The sequence below is a fragment of the Ylistrum balloti genome, unplaced genomic scaffold, assembly GCF_031769215.1.
Source record: "Ylistrum balloti isolate Yb309-2 unplaced genomic scaffold, AGI_CSIRO_Ybal_v1 Utg370578, whole genome shotgun sequence".
NCBI classification, from domain to species: domain Eukaryota; kingdom Metazoa; phylum Mollusca; class Bivalvia; order Pectinida; family Pectinidae; genus Ylistrum; species Ylistrum balloti.
Window position 1 is genome coordinate 561,183 of NW_026782360.1, and position 22,823 is coordinate 584,005.

The following is a 22,823-nucleotide window of genomic DNA, read 5'->3' on the forward strand; positions in this document are numbered from 1 at the left end:
CTAGATAATACTTTCTTTGATTGACCAAGATTTACATGGAATCTTTAAAATTCTACTCATCCTTAATGCTTGAATAGGTTTCAATCAAATATTGTTTGAAACATCATTAAGAGTGCGCAACTGATTTTTCAAATTCACTAAGTTGTTTCAACCCCTAGGTACTTAGTGGTGGGACACGAAGCGGGGAAATTAGACAATATTTTGTTTTAGAACATTACTAAATTACAGAATCTGACCACATGGGTACATTTTACATGGTTTACGTGCCAGAATATACGCTTGTTAAAATTAAACCCGCGCTATTCTTATTTTCCTCCTTCCTATGAAATAAGTGACTGTTGAGTAAAGATGGATTGAAATAAATATTTCTAGGATATATTAACCAATAAAAAGGATATGAACCTACTTTCTGTACACATGCTTGTTGCAAGATGCTTTTTGGTAGTTGAAATAGAACCATTGGTTCTCAAAACACCAGTTTTTTTTTTACTTTAATTTCCGTGATATATTTCCGTAATAACAGATACAAAACACAGTATACCAAATTTGGACAACATATATCATTCCTACAGAAGTGAGTTTTAAAGAAATTGCTTCTTTATCGTTTATGAAGACCTGTTAGTACCGAGAACCACATTAGCTGGTCCTTTGGTCTAAGTATTGTAATAATTCACCTGTGCGCAATATAGCTGAATGAAATCGGATAATACACTTAGAAGTTGTATTTGTTTTATCAGAGATGTCCACTGTCCGATGTCCATCGAAAGCGTTTCAGTTTCGTGACACATGTGTCTGGTTAGTGAATCAGAATATGACAAGGAATGCTGCTGAGGTAAGATAATTACAGAATTATTATTCAAATCTCCAATGTATCGAACTGCGATAAATTAACATTATGCTGTAAAATGTTATTCATAGATCTTATCATAACTATTGGTTTCTTTCTGGGAAATGAAATATACATGCAATGCTATAAAAAAAGTCCCAAAGGCTTCCCACGTGGTTTAACGTGTATTGTGCAACACATGTTGTTCTTGTATGCGGCAAGAATATATTCTAATTTACAGGGTTTCCAGAGGGACATGCAAAAAACTTTTAACTTTGAATAAAAGGCCGGTGAATAAATAATTACTAGCTTATTCATGAGATTTGATTCTCTCAGCGACGGTAATTTTCAACGCAATATTATTTCATGATTTATATTCTACTTGGAAATCGATGCACATAATTTATTAATATATGTCTATTCTTATGCAATGTCATTATAAACTGTATATGTGAATGGTTCGATGTTGGTCTTTTACAAATTGGTGTCGTGACTAGGATGTTGGCTTCATGGAAATTTTGTCAAATTATTAAATTTTAAAATGGATAGGTTGTTTAACAGTCTTAAGGATAGGTTAAAAGGAGGAAAGAGTTTCGAATAGAGCAGAATTTGCCATAGTATGTCTGTACCAAAACCCCCACCAAATTATCTACTGGCTTGTAGGCCTAGTATAGAAGTTTCAGGCCACGATGAAGAGTTAGGAAAGGATATTCCCTCCACTGAATTACCAATGGTTCCGGTTAGAGTTTACAGAAGGCAACTGTTAGAATTAACTCTGCTTTGGGATATAATGCCCATTAAAATAACCTTGGACGAAAACATGATACAGAGAACAGGATTATAGCACATTACACTCACAGTCTGTATCTCACTGACCATAAACTTGACGGCCCAATTTAGATTTGATTATACCTGAAACACCTAGGGAGTCCACTAACGATATGTAAAGGTCATGGGAAGACCCTGAGAGAGTGGTAGTAAAGGGCATGTGGAAGTCACTGGAGAGCCACTACTTCAGCCCCTCCCCGTGCCAATCATGACTGTCTATATGGTCAGGAAAATTTCAGTAGTGAGTCTGTTGCCCCTGAGTATGAGCAATAAGGTATTTCCTCTTCTCACAGGGATATGATTGAGGAGTTTCAATGCCAAGAGTAACTACACCTCCACGCGGGGTCACCTTAGTGGACATAAGGAGATAGTGGACGGTACTTTAATTATTTCCTCACTAGCACCTAGAACATATAGTCAGGGAGGGATGGGTAGGTCTGCTCCCACACCCCCTCACATGATCACCACCGATATACTAGACTCTAGAGCAGTTGCGGATAGTCCATGGATCAATAACGCACATGTAGGGGAACAAAGGATTGATAGGAATGGCATAAAGGAAGAAGCCCAGTCAAGAATATATCCTTTCAAACTGGTAACCCACCAGGAGTAGTACCTTCCCCTCCCCGTTATTCTTGTAACACTTATATGCAAATACATGGTACAGCGGTTCAACCTAGGACTGGGTATTTTCGGAGTCCAGAAAGGAGGAATGGTGCCTCTTCTTCCTAGAGATGATGATTACTTTGAAGAATTCCAGGATTAAGTGTTGATTATCTAAAATAGAAAAACGAATTTAAGTGTTCAGGTATTTTATGTTAATTTAATTTCAATTTATTTTCAACTTTTGAAAAAGTACGGAAATTCAGATCAGCAGCTTTATCATTATCCAATAGAAATATGGAAACCTGAATGTAAGATAATGGAATAGTCTGAACTGTCTATATTTTCATTTCAGGGATTACATTATATGTACCGGATACTTTACCAACAGAATTTTTTCTGTTTTTTTTTTTTCATCTCTGCTCATACCTTGTTTATACGATGTGTTTTTATGTTGTCCGACTTTGTTTGCGTTTATTTTTTAAGTTATTTGTTGCACATGACTTCAAACTTAAGATTTATTCGTACTATTTCTGAATTTTGTTAAAAGTTTTCTTTTAAAGTTTTGCGGTAGTTTGAAATGTTTGTTTCAATTTAAACGTCTCCACATAGCAACTAAGGCAGTTCACTTTTTATATACGCCGATGCTAATGGTGCTGGGAGATAATAACTTGAATTGCGTGGTTTATTATCAATTTTAAAGTTACTGAGGTATTCTTATTTTTTATATACATATTACATTGTCGTTTTATCGTTTTGTTAGTACTTTCATGTAGCCTTGATTGAGACATATTGGGGTTGTTTTCGCTTTTCCCTTTGTGTTAAGGCTAAGGTTCACTTTCGGTCCTTTCGAAGAAGGGAGGTGTGTAATGGGATTGGCTTTCACGTCTATGTTTTAACTCTAAATTAGTTTCCATCTGTATCTCTCGTTGTTGAACCGTTGTTGACTATGCAAATTATAGTTACGGGTCGGGTCGTTTTTTATTGCCTAGGATGTTTCATTATCTGTGATAGACAACACTTCGAAAGTTTTCTCCGTGTGTTAAACAGAAGAAGTACATGTTGTTTGGTTTAGAGATACTTTTCAGTCAGGTGCATTCGATCCAGCCCTTTGATTGGACATGGGTAAACAATGGTACGTGTAGGGTACATAACACGGTGTTTGCAGGTACGTTCGCCGTTATTCCGATTGAATTCTTGAGCCAACGGGCACATATTTTCTTCTCTTTTTGGGTCAGGGGATTAATCTATAGGGAATGATTGGGTTTTAGTGGTATGAGGGTCGAGGTTGTCTCAAATGTTGCTTTTGTGCTGAGTGTCTACCCATTTGTTGTTGCCGCTTTTGTGCTGAGTGTCTACCCATTTGTTGTTGCCGCTGCGGTAGGTGTCTATTCTATTGTTGTTTCTCTTCTCGGTCATTTCTTGTTATTGGTAATAAATATATGTTAACTGTTTATATTTCTTTATTTATAATTTCTCCGATCCAATATTTCAACAACAACTCATTTCTAGCCTTGGTACCGAACACAATACGCGAAGAGGATGCACACATGAGTACATCCCTCCCGTTACACTAGGACTGATTTATGGTAGGAAGTGGTATCATTGTATTATTGGATTATAATGTCAGGATGCTTCAAAAATCACCCATCATAGACTGCTATATATATATACATACTTTTTCAGAAGTCTTCGTGTAAACCTTTCTTTTGTTCATATTTTGCCTGATCTTTATTGAATTTGAATTAGTATTAAGATTATGTTGTCATGCTAGTATTTTCTTGAGATTTAATAGATCAGCTAGTACATATAACACCCCTTCAATCTGTATGTACATGTGGTTTTTCATTGGCTTGTTTTGGATAAATTCGTTTTTAACAGCAATGTCAAAATTATCTCATTTTATATAACAAAGATATACACATTTGTATGCTATTATTGTGTACCTCAATATAGTATTTGTTTCAGATTCAATGTTCAACTAAATACATGATGTCATCATGAAAAAAATGTTGTTCACAACAAAAGACAACAAGATGAACTGTTTTCTATACTTTGTATATTGATAGCTGAATTTTATACAGTGGTTCTTTCCAATTTGACAATTTCATTTGATGATTTTTTTCAAAAGATTATGTATAGCACCCTATTTATGTTAGTCATCTCTTATTATAGCATTTAAACTTACTCTAATCTTTGTAGCTTTTTGATTTGCTCACCATCAGAATAGTTATTTCAGAATTTTTATATGAATTGAAAAGGGAAATAGTTCAGTATCCAACATTTTGTAAGACAACAAATTGTAAATAACTTAGTCTAATATGACTTTCAATGGCCATAATGTTATCAGCATAGAAATAACCACTGCACAACAAATAACAAAGGGGAATCTAACCAACCTTGAAGTTTGAGAATGACGCCTACATTGCGTCTCCTGAAAAAAGCAACAACAATCTATAACTGTTAAATTCAAGATGGCCGCATGTCAGTACTTTTTTTCTATTTGTCCCAAAAATAATCAATGTTCAAATAAGGAGCAAGGGAAACCGTCATATTAATTTTGACAATAATTCACCCTGCACGTCGTAAAATAAACTGTAACGTCCAAATGCGAGATGGTTGTATATCGACCATCTTCGTCTGATCAGTTCCCAAAGGAAGGCAAAACTAGAATGTTCTAGGATACAGGAATACATCAGACATGGTGATAACAATTCTTTATTCAAATCTTAAAAATCAACATCGCCAAAATTAACAACACAACCAGGGGAAATGGGAAAATCATATGTGTTTCATTTCCAATCAGTCTCAAATTGGACAATGCAGTAACAGGGACTAAGGAATCATTCCATTACTTTTTTTTAGAAATGAGGATAAACCAACTCATCAAGTAAGATCTAAATTAATAAAGTAACAAATTGGATTGAAAGTAAATTTTATTGGAAGTAATTTCATTTTTAGATACAGTATTTGGCGTAAGTTAAAGACATTACACAAAAAAAATTTTGTTGACATGACAAGTTTCTTTTGTGTGTTTCCTTTCTTATTATTGACATTTTGTACTTTGTTTTAACAGAATGGTGTTTGCAGTGACGGTTCGACGCTTGCGGAAATATCATCATATGAGTACAATGAGATAGTGAAATATCTCGTCAGGATCCGATGTCAACAGAGTAAGTTATTTTACTTATCTTTTTGGCACTTCTTACTAACATAGTTTGATATGAATTTAACAACATCAGAAATCGCCTTGGGATAAGTTCATACATACTACGCGGGATGATTGGTAAGTTGTGAGACTTACATTGAAGAAGTTAAGCAGAGATGTCATTTTTCATACTTCTATTTCCTGACTATTTAAGGAGGCTGTGCACCCGAAGACCGGTGCAATTTGGTCAGTTTATGTCGACAAGGTAGCAAGTTGATGTAAGCATTGCTAGTGATTTGCAAAATGGACAAAATCGCTGAACAGTGATTCAATATATATATAAGAAAGGTCTAGCACCTGAAAAAATTCATGCTGATATAATAGCAACACCGGGGAGTTTTGCCCTTTCATATACATCATTCGAAAAGGTGGCAGGTGGAATTTAAGAAAGCTCTTAGGTCGTTGGGTACGAAGACTTCAGACTTTTTTGCTGTTAAATCTGTCACTAAGGTGATGTTAATTTGTCTTTTAAACACTGTTTTTATGCGAAGCTTTAATTTCTACACATAGCCAGCTTTGCTTGTCCGGAAATTTTCTGGACTGGTCTCGAGTACTCGAGCAAACATTTGGGGTTGGTCTGGCACTCATCAGGAAAGATCCTAAAGTCTACAGACTACCATGATTTCCGAACATTTCCTTCGATTAACAACCGAAGTATGTGTCTTGGGCTGTACCAGGAAATTGGCAAAAATGGAAACTGGGCTACACTGGACTGTAACAGCGAAGGAATGGTAATTTGTCAGCATATGTAAGTATTACATTGCAAGGTTTTCCTCGATCCATTGTGAGTGCAACTGTACCACAATACATCACTGTATACTCTAATTTCCCCTTTTGCATAAGAAATGATTTTAAACAGTTTAAAATTCGCACGTATATCCCCTTCTGCATCACAACTTTAAGGACAGAGATCAACTATTTATGAAAATCTGGTTCTCCTACCTATTGGACTTTCTCTGATGAAATTAAATTTGCATACAATTTGATAAAAACACCATAATCTAAACTGAAGGAGAATTTTAAAGAGTTTCTTCTCCACTTAAGGCCCCTCTCAGCTATTGAGTGGATGGGAGACCGACACATATACAGAAATTTCCCCTTGACGATGCTTCTGGCCATATTTCCTCTTTCAAAAGAAGAAAGTTTTTAACGAATAAAAAAAGGGTCGCCAAGACCCGACATTAACACAAAATTGCTTCCACTTTCCTTAACGATGCGTTTTGTCCAGTTTGGACAAAATCATATCAATTTTATACAAGGATTGTAAAGAATTTGTAGAAAAATTACATCCATAAATAATAAATAAATTCAAGGAATTCGTTCTATATCTTCTAAAGAGGCCCACTCCTCAAGCTCAGGGGCCTAGATCTTCCGTTTTTATTTAATTCAAACCCCATTAGCCAAGGAGTCTTCAACCAAATTTACACAAATAGATACTATTATTTCAACAAAAGAAGGGGAAAATTCCTCTTTCGTGCCCCTTAAAACCCCTTGACCAAAATATCTTTAATGTCTATTAGCGGTATACAGAGAGTTGACGAATGAATGTCACGCTCTGCCATAAGCTCAGTTGTTCCTCCGGGCAGGAATTAATATTTCAACTAACGACTTATATGTATGCAGGCAAAAGTATGTGAATTTGGTTGGGGATGTTTAGATGGATTTCAGTACAGTTTGATAGTCTTTAGGTGAAGAGTAGTTTGCTGTATGCCAAAAGGCCTCTATTACACACACTTTTACAGAAGTGATTTATTGCTAATGTTATCATTTTACATAATAATGTTTATGTCATATTTTCACGTTGTACCAAATAAGCACAAACTGTGTTTTTAAACAAATTCTAGCCTTCTGACCTTGAACATTGGTTAAGGCCATTTCTTTGCACAAATGTTGTCAAGCTTCGTGCTAGAGATTTACTGGCCACATATGTTTATATGGTTTTGGTTGATCAAAACAGAAGTCGTTTACAGGTATTCGACCTCTGCAGTCTGGAGCATGGGTCAAAGTCATTTGTTCATGCAGATTTGCAGGGGTTTCAGCCAGAACTCTCGCTTCTACGCCTTCTGGTCATTCAGAAGAATACTTTTCAAGACTTTAACAAAATTTACCCCTGTGATCTTGAATAAGCGTCTTGAGCATTCTTTTTGCAAACGTCGTCCAGATTTATACCAGCAACCGTCAAACCAAAAATCGCATTTCGCCTGTTGTTAATTGAAATGTTGATACTGTTCAGACAGACGGACGCCGCGACAAGTCTTTTGGGCCAATAGAGACGATAATGTTTCATTAGTCGTGTTTAGATTTTTATTCAAAAGGAAACGTTGGCAGGTAAAGTCATAGGGATTAAAATACAACCTCTATTTCATTGTTATTTGGATCTTTCATGACTACTGCGGTTCAAATAAATCCATCTGTTTATTAGGCAAGGTATTCCCTTGATTATTTATATATCATATTGAGAATGTTTCTTCTAAAAATGAATTTAGTATATAATAATAAGTTCCCTGTGTGTCTTTAATGCAGTTATTACCCTTTCTTTTTTGTTACAACATAGTTCATATCGCTACAATGTACCTGACACTTTTCACTAAAATCTTTATACAAGAGCATGTATCGGTAAGCTTGCAGCAGTAATCATAATCCGAGAATTGATCACTGTATTAACATTATTTAAGTATTCTAGATGCATATACATGTTTGTCTATTGTACTTACGATACTGAAGATGCAACATCATTCCTATCAATGGGTGCGTTACATTGTGGATTTCAACGCACTCGTTATTTCTTTTTCAGTGCCCCCGACCACTGGGTATGATCTTGCAGGACTTTGACACATTTGATGATTCAGCGACATAATGAAATCCCGATCGAAGTGTATTATTGAAATAGATTTCAAGAGAAGAACATTTGTAATAATGACACTGGAGACATTTTTAGCCCAGCATCAGCAAATTCCTTCAGGATAAGAGCGATTTTAAAGAATTTTCTACTTTCACCTATTGAGGTCCGCTGGTCATGCGCAAGGTGGGCGAGACACAATATTTATAAAAATATCTATATATTAAATATACCTATTTAGGACACAATCAAGGCATCCTTCAACAGAACAATTTTTGAAAAATGTACTCATTTCTTCACTTGAGGCCGGGCGCTCTAGTCTGAGCTGAGGGGGCGCGATCCACAGTTTATACAAAATTGCCTTCACTCTATGATGCTTCAGACCGAATTTGGGTAAAATTCCTGCATAAGAAGTAGGATGATTATGACGCGTTTTGGTCGAAATCCGCCTGTTTTTCTTATTTTTTTTTTATTGTCTATAACTGATAGTGGTATTAAGGACCAATTGACGGACGATGTGGTATGGCATCAACTCACCAGTCCTTTAGAACAGTTGAGCTTAGAAGCTTATTTCGCATATATGAAATGTACAACATATTAGAAACAAGGGACTATTCCCTATACACGGGATTTATTACTGTGAGATTGAAAGACAAAGTACCATATTTTATGCTATATTTTAACTAAGCTGGCTTATTTTCACATCTGCAAGAGAAACTCTCTGCATTAATTAACTTTCACGTCTACCATATTTAACAAAACTTAGTCAGATAGCCGATTTCGACAGCGATTATCGTAGAATAAAGTTGTATTGTTTTACTGAATAATAACTTAGATTCTCAACTTTAAGATTAAGTTAAGCATCACTTTACATTACGTGTCACTAGTTTTGCTTGTGACAGCAGACAGTGTAATTTTTTGTGTATTCGTTCATCCTCTTTTTAACATTTTTAACATAATTAAATAACATGAATTATAATTACAATTATATATGTGTTTCCAACATTTCAATATGAACAAGAGTGCAGTGGACACAATATACGCCGCCACAAAATATAAAGCTCATGATTGGTCCTTTTAACATGTCTGTATACATAAGCTCAAAATGAAGTCTGTGAGACCAGTTAGCTTAGCTGGAGAGACAAGGACCTGAGATCATAAATGGTATGAATCTTACAAAAATCAAAGAACCGAAAAATCGCCCCTTCATGCACATCTACCCATTGTAGTAGTGATATTGAGCAAGTTTCATGAAAATCTGATGATTAGTTTAGGAGGAGTTGCGTTCACAAGAAATGGACGTACGGACGGCGGTATGGACGGAATGACGGAGAAGATGACGCCAATATACGACCGCCTCCGGCGGCGTATAAAAATGGATGCAAAATGGAATAGAATACGTTGAAAGCATTTTAAGTCTATACTTACAAATTGATAGAGATGTAAGAGGTCACACTGTCAACTTTCGTTGTAGACCACTCGATGGTCGAGTGTGAACAAGAAACACAAGTCATACAGTTTGGTTTGGTGTTATATTGCTTAACTTGCTATCAATAGCTTGGGTCGTTCACGAACGGACGATGCATGCGAGGTAAGTGCAGGTGTTGAAGAGTGAGTGTTTATTTCTTGTCTCTACATTTATGATAATCTTATATACATTGTTAACAAAAGTTCTACTACATACAATAAGTAATCATTGGTCTATATTATAGGACATCATTTACTATTTTGATCTTTTTTGATGTTATACCCATTTAAGATTTTTAACATTTGTCTTTTACCTTTTAGTTCATTTAATGTTATTTCCTATAGGATCGCTGTGTGTTTTATCGGTTAATGGTCCCAATGACCTTTTATGTGTTGGCGGGGTGGTAAGGATGTAATGATGATTATTATCATTGTTATTAGACGGCATCACGAAAATAAACTGTGAACCAATTTGGCATCTTCGAAGGTGTCGACAATCTCCTAACTTGAACTAGTTTTGGTGCGAGGGAACTATTTTTTATATCGCGCTTGTGCTCATTGTGGTATTCGTAAAAATAGTCATTGTTGCTGCATATATTGTTCACTGACATCATGTTGCTTATAAAAGCTGGTGATGTTGTCTTTCACACAAATCCTTTATATATGCCTATTTTTGTTTGTTTGGTTTTTTTTTTTTTTTTTTTTTGTAATATCACATAATTTAAGATTTTGCATGCAATGATGTGCAAAATCAGATATCATTTTTAGAGTTTAAAGCTGCAGATGTATACATTGTGAAGTTCACATCTGAAAATATGTTTAACGGTATAACATATAAATCTAAAGATTTATCCGACGAGTTATGGAAAACATTGTTTTAAAAGTGGAGGAAGGGGAGGCTCTCACACTGTCGGAATGTTGAGGTCTGTGTTAGAGGCCTTAACGTAAAAGTCTTTTATTACAAACATTATCATTATATTTTCTTATTCTTCTGATTCGTCCTTATATTCAAAAAGTTGAAAAATATAGAAAACTGAAAACCAATCAGTTAAAACTATACGAAAAAGTTCATGTACAGAAAGAATCATTCAACATCAGTCGTCCAATTTTCGATTTACACAAAAAAATATATCGCAGCTTATGCTCGATATTATGTTCGTTTTACACACTGGCATAGTCATAGTTCTCCATAAATTGTCAAATCACATTTTCTCATTCCACTTGGTTTTGCTGATGGAACAGAATTCTTTAAGGACAACTTCCATTTCAATAGTATTTGCAGGAGATGGCTTGTATACTCTATCTTTGAAATCCCCCTCAATGAAAACTCCAGTGTATATGGACCGGGAACATGTACAAACGCCATCAATAAGTTTTCACAGATATCAGGCGACGTCCATGCTCGGACATCTGTTGCAGTGTGCGGGGCTGGACCATCCTGTTTATTTTTGAAACAGTGTATACACCGCTTAAATGTCAGAATTAGTTTTGTCTTCATGATTGAAGTTTAGTTATTTATTGTCAGTTGTGTATCATCATAAAAGACGGGTTTGTTTGTGCCACTTTCACACTTCCTTTTTACTTACCTCTTTAATGAGGTTAAATTTATCCTCATCAGGAAATCAGATTTTATCCATGATGTCTGTGTTATTGTTCATCATTTATCTAAACGTCGTTTATCCTTTCTACTCACAACATCAGATGGCTTATGTGTCGCATAGCAAGAGCTGCAAATGGCGTTAGCCCAAGGTCAAATCTCAACATTTTGTATGAATTGGGGTTTCTGTTCCCTTAAAACGTCCCGACTTTATCGGTATCCGAAATTATGCTGATCCATACAGTTCAAGTCTCTTCACAGTATCCGTTTTGGTTTTACCTGTGTTAGTTCTGGATATCTCTTTTTGGTTACCTGTGTTAGTTCTGGATATCTCTTTTTGGTTTTACCTGTGTTAGCTCTGGATATCTATTTTTGGTTTTACCTGTGTTAGCTCTGGATATCTCTTTTTGGTTTTACCTGTGTTAGCTCTGGATATCTCTTTTTGGTTTTACCTGTGTTAGCTCTGGATATCTCTTTTTGGTTTTACCTGTGTTAGCTCTGGATATCTCTTTTTGGTTTTACCTGTGTTAGCTCTGGATATCTCTTTTTGGTTTTACCTGTGTTAGCTCTGGATATCTCTTTTTGGTTTTACCTGTGTTAGCTCTGGATATCTCTTTTTGGTTTTACCTGTGTTAGCTCTGGATATCTCTTTTTGGTTTTACCTGTGTTAGCTCTGGGTATCTCTTTTTGGTTTTACCTGTGTTAGTTCTGGATATCTCTTTTTTGGTCTTACCTGTGTTCGCTCTGGGTATCTCTTTTTGGTGATTTTAACATTCTTAAAACAGCCTTCGATATTTGATTTTGATGGATTTATCATGAAAAATGGTCGCGAAGAGGTTATGTCAGTGTTATCATCATGTCATATTTGTCAAGATTGCGTTTAAGGTTTAAAAGCTTTATTTTGGTTCATACCTCATTGTTATATGATATAAAGTCGTATAGAAAAGAAACAGATATGAATCATCCTGTAACCATGACATTTATATATGTAATATATCAATATCTGGTGTGTAATTGATTTCATCTTCAATATCATAACACAAATTTCACGTGGTTGTATCACTGGTATTTCATTTGTTTAGGTTACTCACTGAAGAGCGTATCATTGTAATATTGTATATAGTTTTTCGTGTATTGATTTTATCGATCTTAAAACTTCAATTTAATAAAATATTTTTTGTTTGAAATTGCGACATTGTTATTAATTTCTAGTTAATGCAGTCTTAACATGCATGAATAAAAGTAGTACCACAGTACCACTCAACACATTAAAACACGATCTCGTTCAATGTGTCATTCACACTTGGAAGGTATATTATAAAGTTTGATCAAACTTGTTAAAAGTTGCTTGAGTGTTAAAACAATTTCAACAATTTCGTTCCTGTGACATAGAAAGTGTATGAAGGTAATTTGTTGGAACAACATCCACAGCCCTTCAGCAAGCTTCAGGCCTAACAGCCATAACCTTGGCCTTACGGTTATAAGGAAGATGTTAAAATATTTGAACACCTTTGAACCATATGAAGCTTACAAATATGTCATAATATATATGTCTAATTTTCACGAGAGCTCGTTTAAAAATCTAAGTACAATGTATTCGTGTGACGAACAGTTAAAGTAAAGAACAAGAGGTCCACGGGCCTTAACAGTCATATGGCAGTAAAGACCAATATAAAACATAGGCAAAATAGCTTAAAATGTTAAACTACTCTACACCTTTCATGAACATTATGCCTAAAATGCTAAACTAATCTACAGCTTTCATAAACATTATGCCTAAAATGCTAAACTACTCTACAGCTTTCATAAACAGAATGCCTAAAATGCTAAACTAATCTACAGCTTTCATAAACATTATGCCTAAAATGCTAAACTACTCTACAGCTTTCATAAACAGAATGCCTAAAATGCTAAACTAATCTACAGCTTTCATAAACAGAATGCCTAAAATGCTAAACTAATCTACAGCTTTCATAAACATTATGCCTAAAATGCTAAACTACTCTACAGCTTTCATAAACAGAATGCCTAAAATGCTAAACTAATCTACAGCTTTCATAAACATTATGCCTAAGATGCTAAACTAATCTACAGCTTTCATAAACATTATGCCTAAAATGCTAAACTAATCTACAGCTTTTAAAGACATAAAAATATGCCTAAAATGCTGAACTACTCTACAGCTTTCATAAACATTGTGCCTAAAATGCTAAACTAATCTACAGCTTTTAAAGACATAAAAATATGCCTAAAATGCTGAACTAATCTACAGCTTTCATAAACATTATGCCCAAAATGCTAAACTAATCTACAGCTTTTAAAGACATAAACATTATGCCTAAAATGCTGAACTACTCTACAGCTTTTAAAGACATAAAAATATGCCTAAAATGCTGAACTACTCTACAGCTTTCATAAACAGTATGCCTAAAATGCTAAACTAATCTACAGCTTGTAAAGACATACAAACTTGAAATGCTGTTCCTTATACAAACTACTACATAAATACCATGACTTCCAACCAATTGCTTGTTTAAAAATGATATTTTAAGATCTCGACAAATTTGGCCCCAGAAAGTGCGTCGATGTCAAATTTGCTAGCCTAACATAACAACATGCTATATGCCCAATATTACCACCCTGGGTGTTTAGCTTGGTGAGAAGAAATCGGTGAAAGATATTAACACATTTGTCTTTTGATCTTCAAATTGGGTCAGGGTCAATCATTCCAGCATGCTACAGGCCAAAAATCAATATCCTTGGCCTTTTGGTTATCTAAAATAAGTTGTTCAAAGTATTAAACATCGTATTGAGAAATTGTCAGGATCATTTATTTTAGCAAAATTGGAAGTCCTTCATTCCAGCATGCTACAGGCCCAATATCAGCATACCGGGTCTTTTGATTATTGGGAATTAATTTAAAGATTTTGACACATTCAGCCCCAAATGACCTTGAAGGTAAGTCCAGGTAATTCCCTTTGACAGACTTGGTAGTCCTTCATTCGAGCATGCTACAAGTCCAATATAAGTTCCATGGTCTTTTGATCGTTGAAAAGGATTTAACTACTGGACCGCCGTGACCCCGGAAATAGGTCAAGATAATTTCTTTAAACAAAGTAGGTAGCCTTTCATCCTAGCCTAATGCATGCTAAATATAAGACTATTCAGTAAGATAAACTTAAAAAAAGTAGATGAGTGCCCAATGTTTTAGAAAATTTGTATTGCATTTACAAACATTTTCCTATTCTGCTTAAAAAGCAAATTGGCCTTATCATTGGACTTTGTTAGGCGAAAAAAATCGTCTGTAACAGTATTGTTTTATATTTTCAATATTCAAGATATGACAGTTCATGTAATTTTCATAGCTTGCCAAAGGTAAATTCGCTTACACAAGCTAAAAAAAACATCCATCAAAATCGACGAATTGTGTTAACTTCGTGTGAAAAGCAGCAGAAAACATACCGACATGTCAACAGAATTTTATTTCTGTATTCGTTATAACTATTCATGATACAGAATTGGTGTCTCTACTAGTGCGTAGAGTTTGTGCCGTAAAAACAGGACCCCAACTAATGAGTAAGGATATACGCCATAAATGTTTCTAAATAAAGTTCGAACCCATGTGACATGATAAGATAGTAGTTTTCTTTATAAAATTATGTTATTGTTATCCCTCAGAAAGTCGTACACGACTTGATATGATGACAAAGTGGCCCTAACTGAATATTTGTAGATATTATAGCGTATATAGCCTACTTAATCCATAAAGTCCCCGGCCGAATACACAAATATTGGACTTACAAGTATGTAGACACGAATGACACATCTGTTTCTATTCAACTGTGGTCAAAACGGGCATCGTAATATATATATATATATATATATGAGCTAAAGGGAGGTAACTCGTGTGATCTTACGAAATGTTAATGAACTACAAATTATATAGGCTATAGAAACCTATATCCTCTGAATTCGTTATTGTGTCTGATACACTTTAGATAGCATGGTATCACGGTAGAACGTATCATAGTTAAGTATTTAGCAGTACTTTCTTCTTTTTTTGTTCGATTCCTTTACATTGTATTTATCAACGAATAGACTTCTGTTTCAAAGCTTCCCGAACTAATATATTAGGTGTCCCGTTGTCTGTGATATCCACGTCAGGTGGAATATCATTTCCCCAACAACTTGAAACAAATTAGACAAACGAAGGAAAAAAGCAAAACCATATAGTCACAGTAAAACAAATGTCGTTGTCATTACAAATTTGAGACTTGAAAGTAGATATCGCCAAACTCATTTCTGTAGTGGTAAAAAGGTGTATTCAATTTAAATAAGTAACAGCTAAAACAGACCTCGATCGAGAATTTAACGAACATCGAATTTCAAGATTTCAACCACCAAAATTCTAGCTACACTGGAAAGGGACTGTAAATGTCCCAATACTTGATATCTAAAAACAATTAAGAATTAAACAAGCAAAATCCTATAACATATACATGTACAATGGAAAGCATTGTGGTTTTTATGAAGATGTGATTTATAGTAATCACAAGAGAAACAGATGATGATGTCAATGTCAATACAATAATTTTTATCAGTTTCAGTTTTACATTCTTGACGATATATAGTTTTTATACCTCAAATTTTATTTCAATATAACACGAAGAAAAGAGATTGAACAAACGGTAAAGCATAAACCAGTTCTCTAAATAGAATTGCAGTTAAAATATTTATTTACGGCAGAACAAATTTAATAATTGTGATAAGATTATTAAGATTTTATGTGGTTAGCTTGTACATAAACGAATGTACTTCATATGACATAATTATCAGTAGAACATACAAATTCTGCATCAACGGCATGTAACATTCCATCGATGGGATAACTTCATTCAGTAAGAGTTATCTCCCATCCAACAGCTACCTTGTACATCGTGTTACAGTGAGGCTATAGTCGGAAAGATGGCGACTTTCTGAAGCTTGTATGCATGTAATACTGTACAATTGGATTAAATAACCAATTCCAATTGGAATAACAGCGAGTAAAAAGAGTTACAATGCACCCACGTCGAAATCACTTTAATTTTAAAATATTCTCATCGAAAGTATATTATTTGGGACGAAATTTGTAATTCTCATTGACGTGGTATGGCGGTAACGATCACATTTATTTTGTGGTTTTAGACCAATGTTGCTGATAATCAACCTACACGTACACAGTTATCCAGCATATCTATTGTTTATATTGATAATAGTTTACATGTACATACATATACATTGTAGCCAGAATGAAACTTACATATACAGTCCTCTCCTGAAATCATGGTGTATAGTCCAAACGTCTATGTTACTGTTCATGTGTTTAAAGGAATGAATCGGGATAATTCAAACAAGTGAAAAAATAGCCTCAGCAAAGATTTTCCAACTCTTCTTATGTTTACTGTTTTGTTTTATCGTGTGTGAAGGAATAAAATAAATCCAACTGATAAAGATTATATGAAGGAACATCAATTGGAAATAGAATTACTTCACTTTAGCACAAGGAAGGGGAGATGACCCCGGTTAATTTACTATGTTTTACAATTCCGTGCCACATACACCGGTACTGACTTTTACAATCAATGACAAGTATTTGTTCAGCATGGCCGGTGGCTTATTACATTGAAACAAATTATAATCATTTTTCTTTACACCACTCTAATATAAGAAACTGCTAACCGTTCCCCACAGGTACGTTCCCCACTCTATCTCTTGCCTTTTTCTACAGTCTGAACCATCTGACGGGAAACACTAGTTCCTTGGGCTGGTTGTTTGTACAAGTAATTATCGGTGGTAGGAAGTTAATGAACGCGACGTGTCTTATTAACACAAACAATTGGGTATCAGATCGGGGGTAAACGAGTACCTTTCCCGGGGACCCGGGGCAGCTTGGATGTGACTGGAGTGAGGACATTCTCATACATTAGAAGGAAGTAGATGTCGAATTCTCAGTTATATATAAATACATATGTTTCACTTGAAGCTCATTATTCGTTTCCTCTTCCATACCATCAATAGGTCCACTAGTTTATAACGAGCTTTACCACAGATTCAGCCTCTACATATCATAGTAACTATCTGATATCTTTTCTTTATCACATACATGAATGTTATTATAGTATTGATGAAATCATTTGTACTTTAAATTCAAATCGTTATGGTGAAGACATAACATGCAGGTGTTATCTACTGTAAAATATGTATCAATATGTTTTATCTACTGTAATTAGTCGTGATACATTGTACACATACATGTTTCCTTTCTCAGAAAATGACATCGTCAATGACCTTCACCCCATGCCGAAACCTTGACTTTGATGACGATGAAATCAAGTGCTCGATGAAGTGAAGAAAAACTTTTGCCAGCTGTTTGATAGTGAGGATCCTGGGCTAGGGGTGGATGATGACGAGGTGAGTATTTGACATGAACGATTGACATTTGTAAATCATGTCAACTCTGTAGGTCTACAACATCGGTATATCTGATTTCTGTAAAAATCTATAACATCGGTATATCTGTTTTCTGTAAAAATCTATAACATCGGTATATCTGATTTCTGTAAAAATCTATAACATCGGTATATCTGTTTTCTGTAAAAATCTACAACATCGGTATATCTGTTTTCTGTAAAAATCTATAACATCGGTATATCTGTTTTCTGTAAAAATCTATAACATCGGTATATATATGTTTTCTGTGTGTAAAAATCTACATATATCTGTTTTTGTGTAAAAATCTATAACATCGGTATATCTGTTTTCTGTAAAAATCTATAACATATATCTGTTTTCTGTGTAAAAATCTATAACATCGGTATATATCTGTTTTCTGTAAAAATCTACAACATCGGTATATCTGTTTTGTGTAAAAATCTATAACATCGGTATATCTGTTTTCTGTAAAAATCTACAACATCGATATATCTGTTTTCTGTGTAAAAATCTACAACATCTGGTATATCTGATTTCTGTGTAAAAATCTATAATATCGGTATATCTAATTTCTGTAAAAATCTACAACATCGGTATATCTGTTTTCTGTGTAAAAATCTATAACATCGGTATATCTGTTTTCTGTAAAAATCTACAACATCGGTATATCTGTTTTGTGTAAAAATCTACAACATCGGTATATCTGTTTTCTGTAAAAATAACATTAGATATATCTGATTTCTGTGTAAAAATCTACAACATCGGTATATCTGATTTCTGTAAAAATCTATAACATCGATATATCTGTTTTCTGTGTAAAAATCTATAACATCGGTATATCTGTTTTCTGTAAAAATCTACAACATCGGTATATCTGTTTTCTGTAAAAATCTATAACATCGGTATATCTGTTTTCTGTAAAAATCTATAACATCGGTATATCTGATTTCTGTAAAAATCTATCGGTATATCTGTTTTCTGTAAAAATCTATAACATCGGTATATCTAATTTATGTAAAAATCTACAACATCGGTATATCTGTTTTCTGTAAAAATCTATAACATCGGTATATCTAATTTATGTAAAAATCTACAACATCGGTATATCTGTTTTCTGTAAAAATCTATAACATCGGTATATCTGATTTCTGTAAAAATCTATAACATCGGTATATCTGTTTTCTGTAAAAATCTACAACATCGGTATATCTGATTTCTGTAAAAATCTACAACATCGGTATATCTGTTTTCTGTAAAAATCTATAACATCGGTATATCTAATTTCTGTAAAAATCTACAACATCGGTATATCTGATTTCTGTAAAAATCTATAACATCGGTATATCTAATTTCTGTAAAAATCTACAACATCGGTATATCTGTTTTCTGTAAAAATCTATAACATCGGTATATCTGATTTCTGTAAAAATCTATAACATCGGTATATCTGATTTCTGTAAAAATCTATAACATCGGTATATCTGATTTCTGTAAAAATCTATAACATCGGTATATCTGATTTCTGTAAAAATCTACAACATCGGTATATCTAATTTCTGTAAAAATCTACAACATCGGTATATCTGATTTCTGTAAAAATCTACAACATCGGTATATCTAATTTCTGTAAAAATCTACAACATCGGTATATCTGTTTTCTGTAAAAATCTATAACATCGGTATATCTGATTTCTGTAAAAATCTACAACATCGGTATATCTGATTTCTGTAAAAATCTACAACATCGGTATATCTGATTTCTGTAAAAATCTACAACATCGGTATATCTGATTTCTGTAAAAATCTATAACATCGGTATATCTGTTTTCGGTAAAATACAACATTTTTTGCAATATACCTTTTTTCCCGATAACATTAGTCGATTATAGATTGTAATAAATGTAGTGTTAATGTACTATGACGTTATCAAAGTAAATCAATGATGATTTTCTTTAAATACTGTTCGTCTTCATCTGGTTTCGTTTATATTTCAGTGTGAGAGCAAGCTACAAAGTGTCTACCAGGTTTGATTTCAGCAACGTGTTGGATTCCCCAGGACAGGTATTCACACAGACTTTTACAACGATAATATCTTAGCGACTACAGGCCTACAATGTATAATGTATACAGCTCTGTATATTGCCAGCATCTATTTTATGGAGATTACTTTAGTTTGGAATTCAATATTTTACATTTTATTTCAGACAGATGGTGGGCACGATATTATTTACTTTAGACGATCTCTGTTCTCAGGAAGGACACTTCCGTTTAAGGTAAGTATGGACTTCATGTTACTACAATGTAACGACACTGATGACAGGACGAGTAGTTTACACAACCTAACATTACTTATAAATGAAAATTCTGAAAATCCGAGAAAGGACATACAGTTTGTAGTATAGAATTTACCAGTGAAAGAAAAACAAGACAAGTAATCACATGTACTTTATATGTTCTACAGGACAGCCCAATACCCACGTGACGTGATGTCAAGATCGCTGTTAACCGTTTGGCGGAGGAGGATTTGATAGGAGACGGAACTGACACCTGTTGTCTGCCAACCGTCAAGGGCAAAAACCACGACCTCAAATCTATCTCAGCTTACACGTGATCATATTCAGTTTTAATCGAAATTACGTAATCTTCAGATTCTTAAGAAAAGTGATTATAAGATGAGAGCAGTATATTAAGTGTTATTTACGCCTCTGATAAGATTGATAAAAATTGAAGAAATATGATATGCACGAGATGGTTATGTCGATGATAATTTCATTGAGCGGAAGTAGTTTTACAGACATCGGGAAAATTGGTATTAATCTGACCAATATATAAAATCGATATTCTCACTTGCACAGATGTCCGATATCCTGAACGGAAGATAGGATGACGTTATCAGCGAGTCCCGAATCATCGACTGTCGATATCTATATGAGTATGAGGGCGGTCATATCCTGGTCATTACAGATAGCGAGTCTGTACAGAGGAGGAGTATAGGTGGGTGGGTTCGGATGGGAAAGAGGGAGGGGCTAGCTATTGAGGTGATTCTACTTAACGTCCCATTTATCTGTATGTGTAATAAGTAAGATAAAGAGCGGAATACAGTATTTTTTCGAATTGTACAGTACTATAGTTGTGTTGATTTGTTTGGTTTTGCACACACACGTCCTTTACTGAATTATCCTTTGAAATAAATCTGATAAAATGAATACATATGATTTACATGTAATACAAGTTGTATGCAATAGACAGAAATGCATTTGATTGCAAAATTCCTTTTTAGAAATAAGTTCGTCATGTTTGTTTATCTATTGAAATATTTTCTATGTTTCCCTTAGAGTGCTGTGAACAGATACACACGTGACCAGGTCCAACAACTCCTTCACGAGAAATGCAGCCATGACGTCACCGGAAAGAGAAACATAATCATCTACCATTGTGAATCTCCTCCGAGAGGGGACCTAAGATATAAGTTTCAACACTCAGTTAACAAAATGATAATCTGCCTTGATTTATTGGAATCTTCAGAACCAGTGGTTAAGAAATGTTTACCTTATTTTGCAATACATCCTTTAAATGCGTTCTGTAGAAAGTACTGGTGATTTTATCAGGGAGGTATGATATACATTATGCGTCCCTGGTTTGAAAGTAACGTAATTTTAAACTCATAAATATTACTTAATTTACTCCAACCTACGATCCGAAAGAATACAACTGCGTTTCGTCATTTATTTATCTATTTATTAATTTATAGGATGCTATTCTTGAGGACCCAAGACCGCTCCCAGAACGAGGCTAACTACCCAGCCTTGACCTTTCCCGAGGTTTACCTCCTGGATTGGGGATTTAAGTCCTTCTATCAGACAGACAAGGTGAGAGTCCGATGTAAAATATATCCTAAATAATAATGTGAAACTTAAGAAGAATTTTATAAGGATAGCAAATCAAATCAATTAAACAACATTTTTATTTTCACACGTGATTTATAAGAAAATAGCAAGACTACATGAGACGTTTTGATATTCTTGTTTTTTTTATATCTAATTGTAATTGTCTACCGAATCTCTGTTAATACACGATCCACAACATACAATTACATTGAGAGGGAAATCGTGATGATGGATAAAACCGAATTCTCGATATAAAACTTATTTTCTAGTATGCTCCATTTGTCTTTGTAGAATTTATGCCACCCAATGCATTACAAGTCCATGCCACATCCTGGTCACTATGAGGACCTGCGTCACTTCCGGTCGAAATTCAAATCTTGGTCTACTGAAGACAAGAAAATAAATATGTTTCTACGTCACGTTAGATGTTTTTCTTACTCGTACTGCCGAAGAATATCGAATATACCAGCAGTTGGATGTCATATCCCAGATACGTTCTGTCTGCGAATTGAAAGAATTATTTAGTAAACTCCGATAAACTCCATAAAAATTGGGCGACAAAAGATAGAAACTTCCAAGTGTTAAAACATCAATATGCACTACATATATGATATTTGATTGCTATGGACAATATACCCTAAATACATGTTGTCTAAGTGTTTTTCGTGTATAAACTGAACTTGTCTCTCATGGCAATAATAGGGAGGCTTATAGATTATACAGACACTATGCTCTGACAAAGTGTCGTTGTCAGTAATCAACAACAACACCTACTTGACAGTTTAAAGTGCTGTTTTCACTGAGAGTGCTGATCACTTTTCATGTAATTATATTTTGCCTGCAATCTTTATTGTGTAATAAAAACATGCTGTTTACATGGAGCGTTCTATTGTTTCATTAGTTAAGTAATAAACGACGACAGTGGTGATATACAATTCATCTATCAGATATATATCTGATGACTTTTATACGTTAACTACTCAGTCTGAATTTTTAGATGATTGGTGATTTTCCAACTAATGCCCCGTCACTGCACTGGTGTGTTATAATGGGCATAGATTGTACAATGTACAAATTTACATCACAATGGACAA

The 22,823-nt window shown here is 34.3% G+C and overlaps 1 protein-coding gene across 1 annotated transcript; it reads left to right on the top strand.

Moving 5' to 3' along the window:
• Window positions 1-739: 739 nt before the first annotated feature.
• LOC132556557 (M-phase inducer phosphatase 1-B-like) lies at window positions 740-22,254 on the top strand. The gene is given in 10 exon segments (XM_060220969.1): window positions 740-832; window positions 5,334-5,430; window positions 5,976-6,196; window positions 20,047-20,115; window positions 20,304-20,462; window positions 20,698-20,796; window positions 21,178-21,280; window positions 21,283-21,307; window positions 21,594-21,711; window positions 22,021-22,254. Coding segments are annotated over 10 exon segments (1,218 nt in total).
• The last annotated feature ends 569 nt before the right edge of the window (window positions 22,255-22,823 follow it).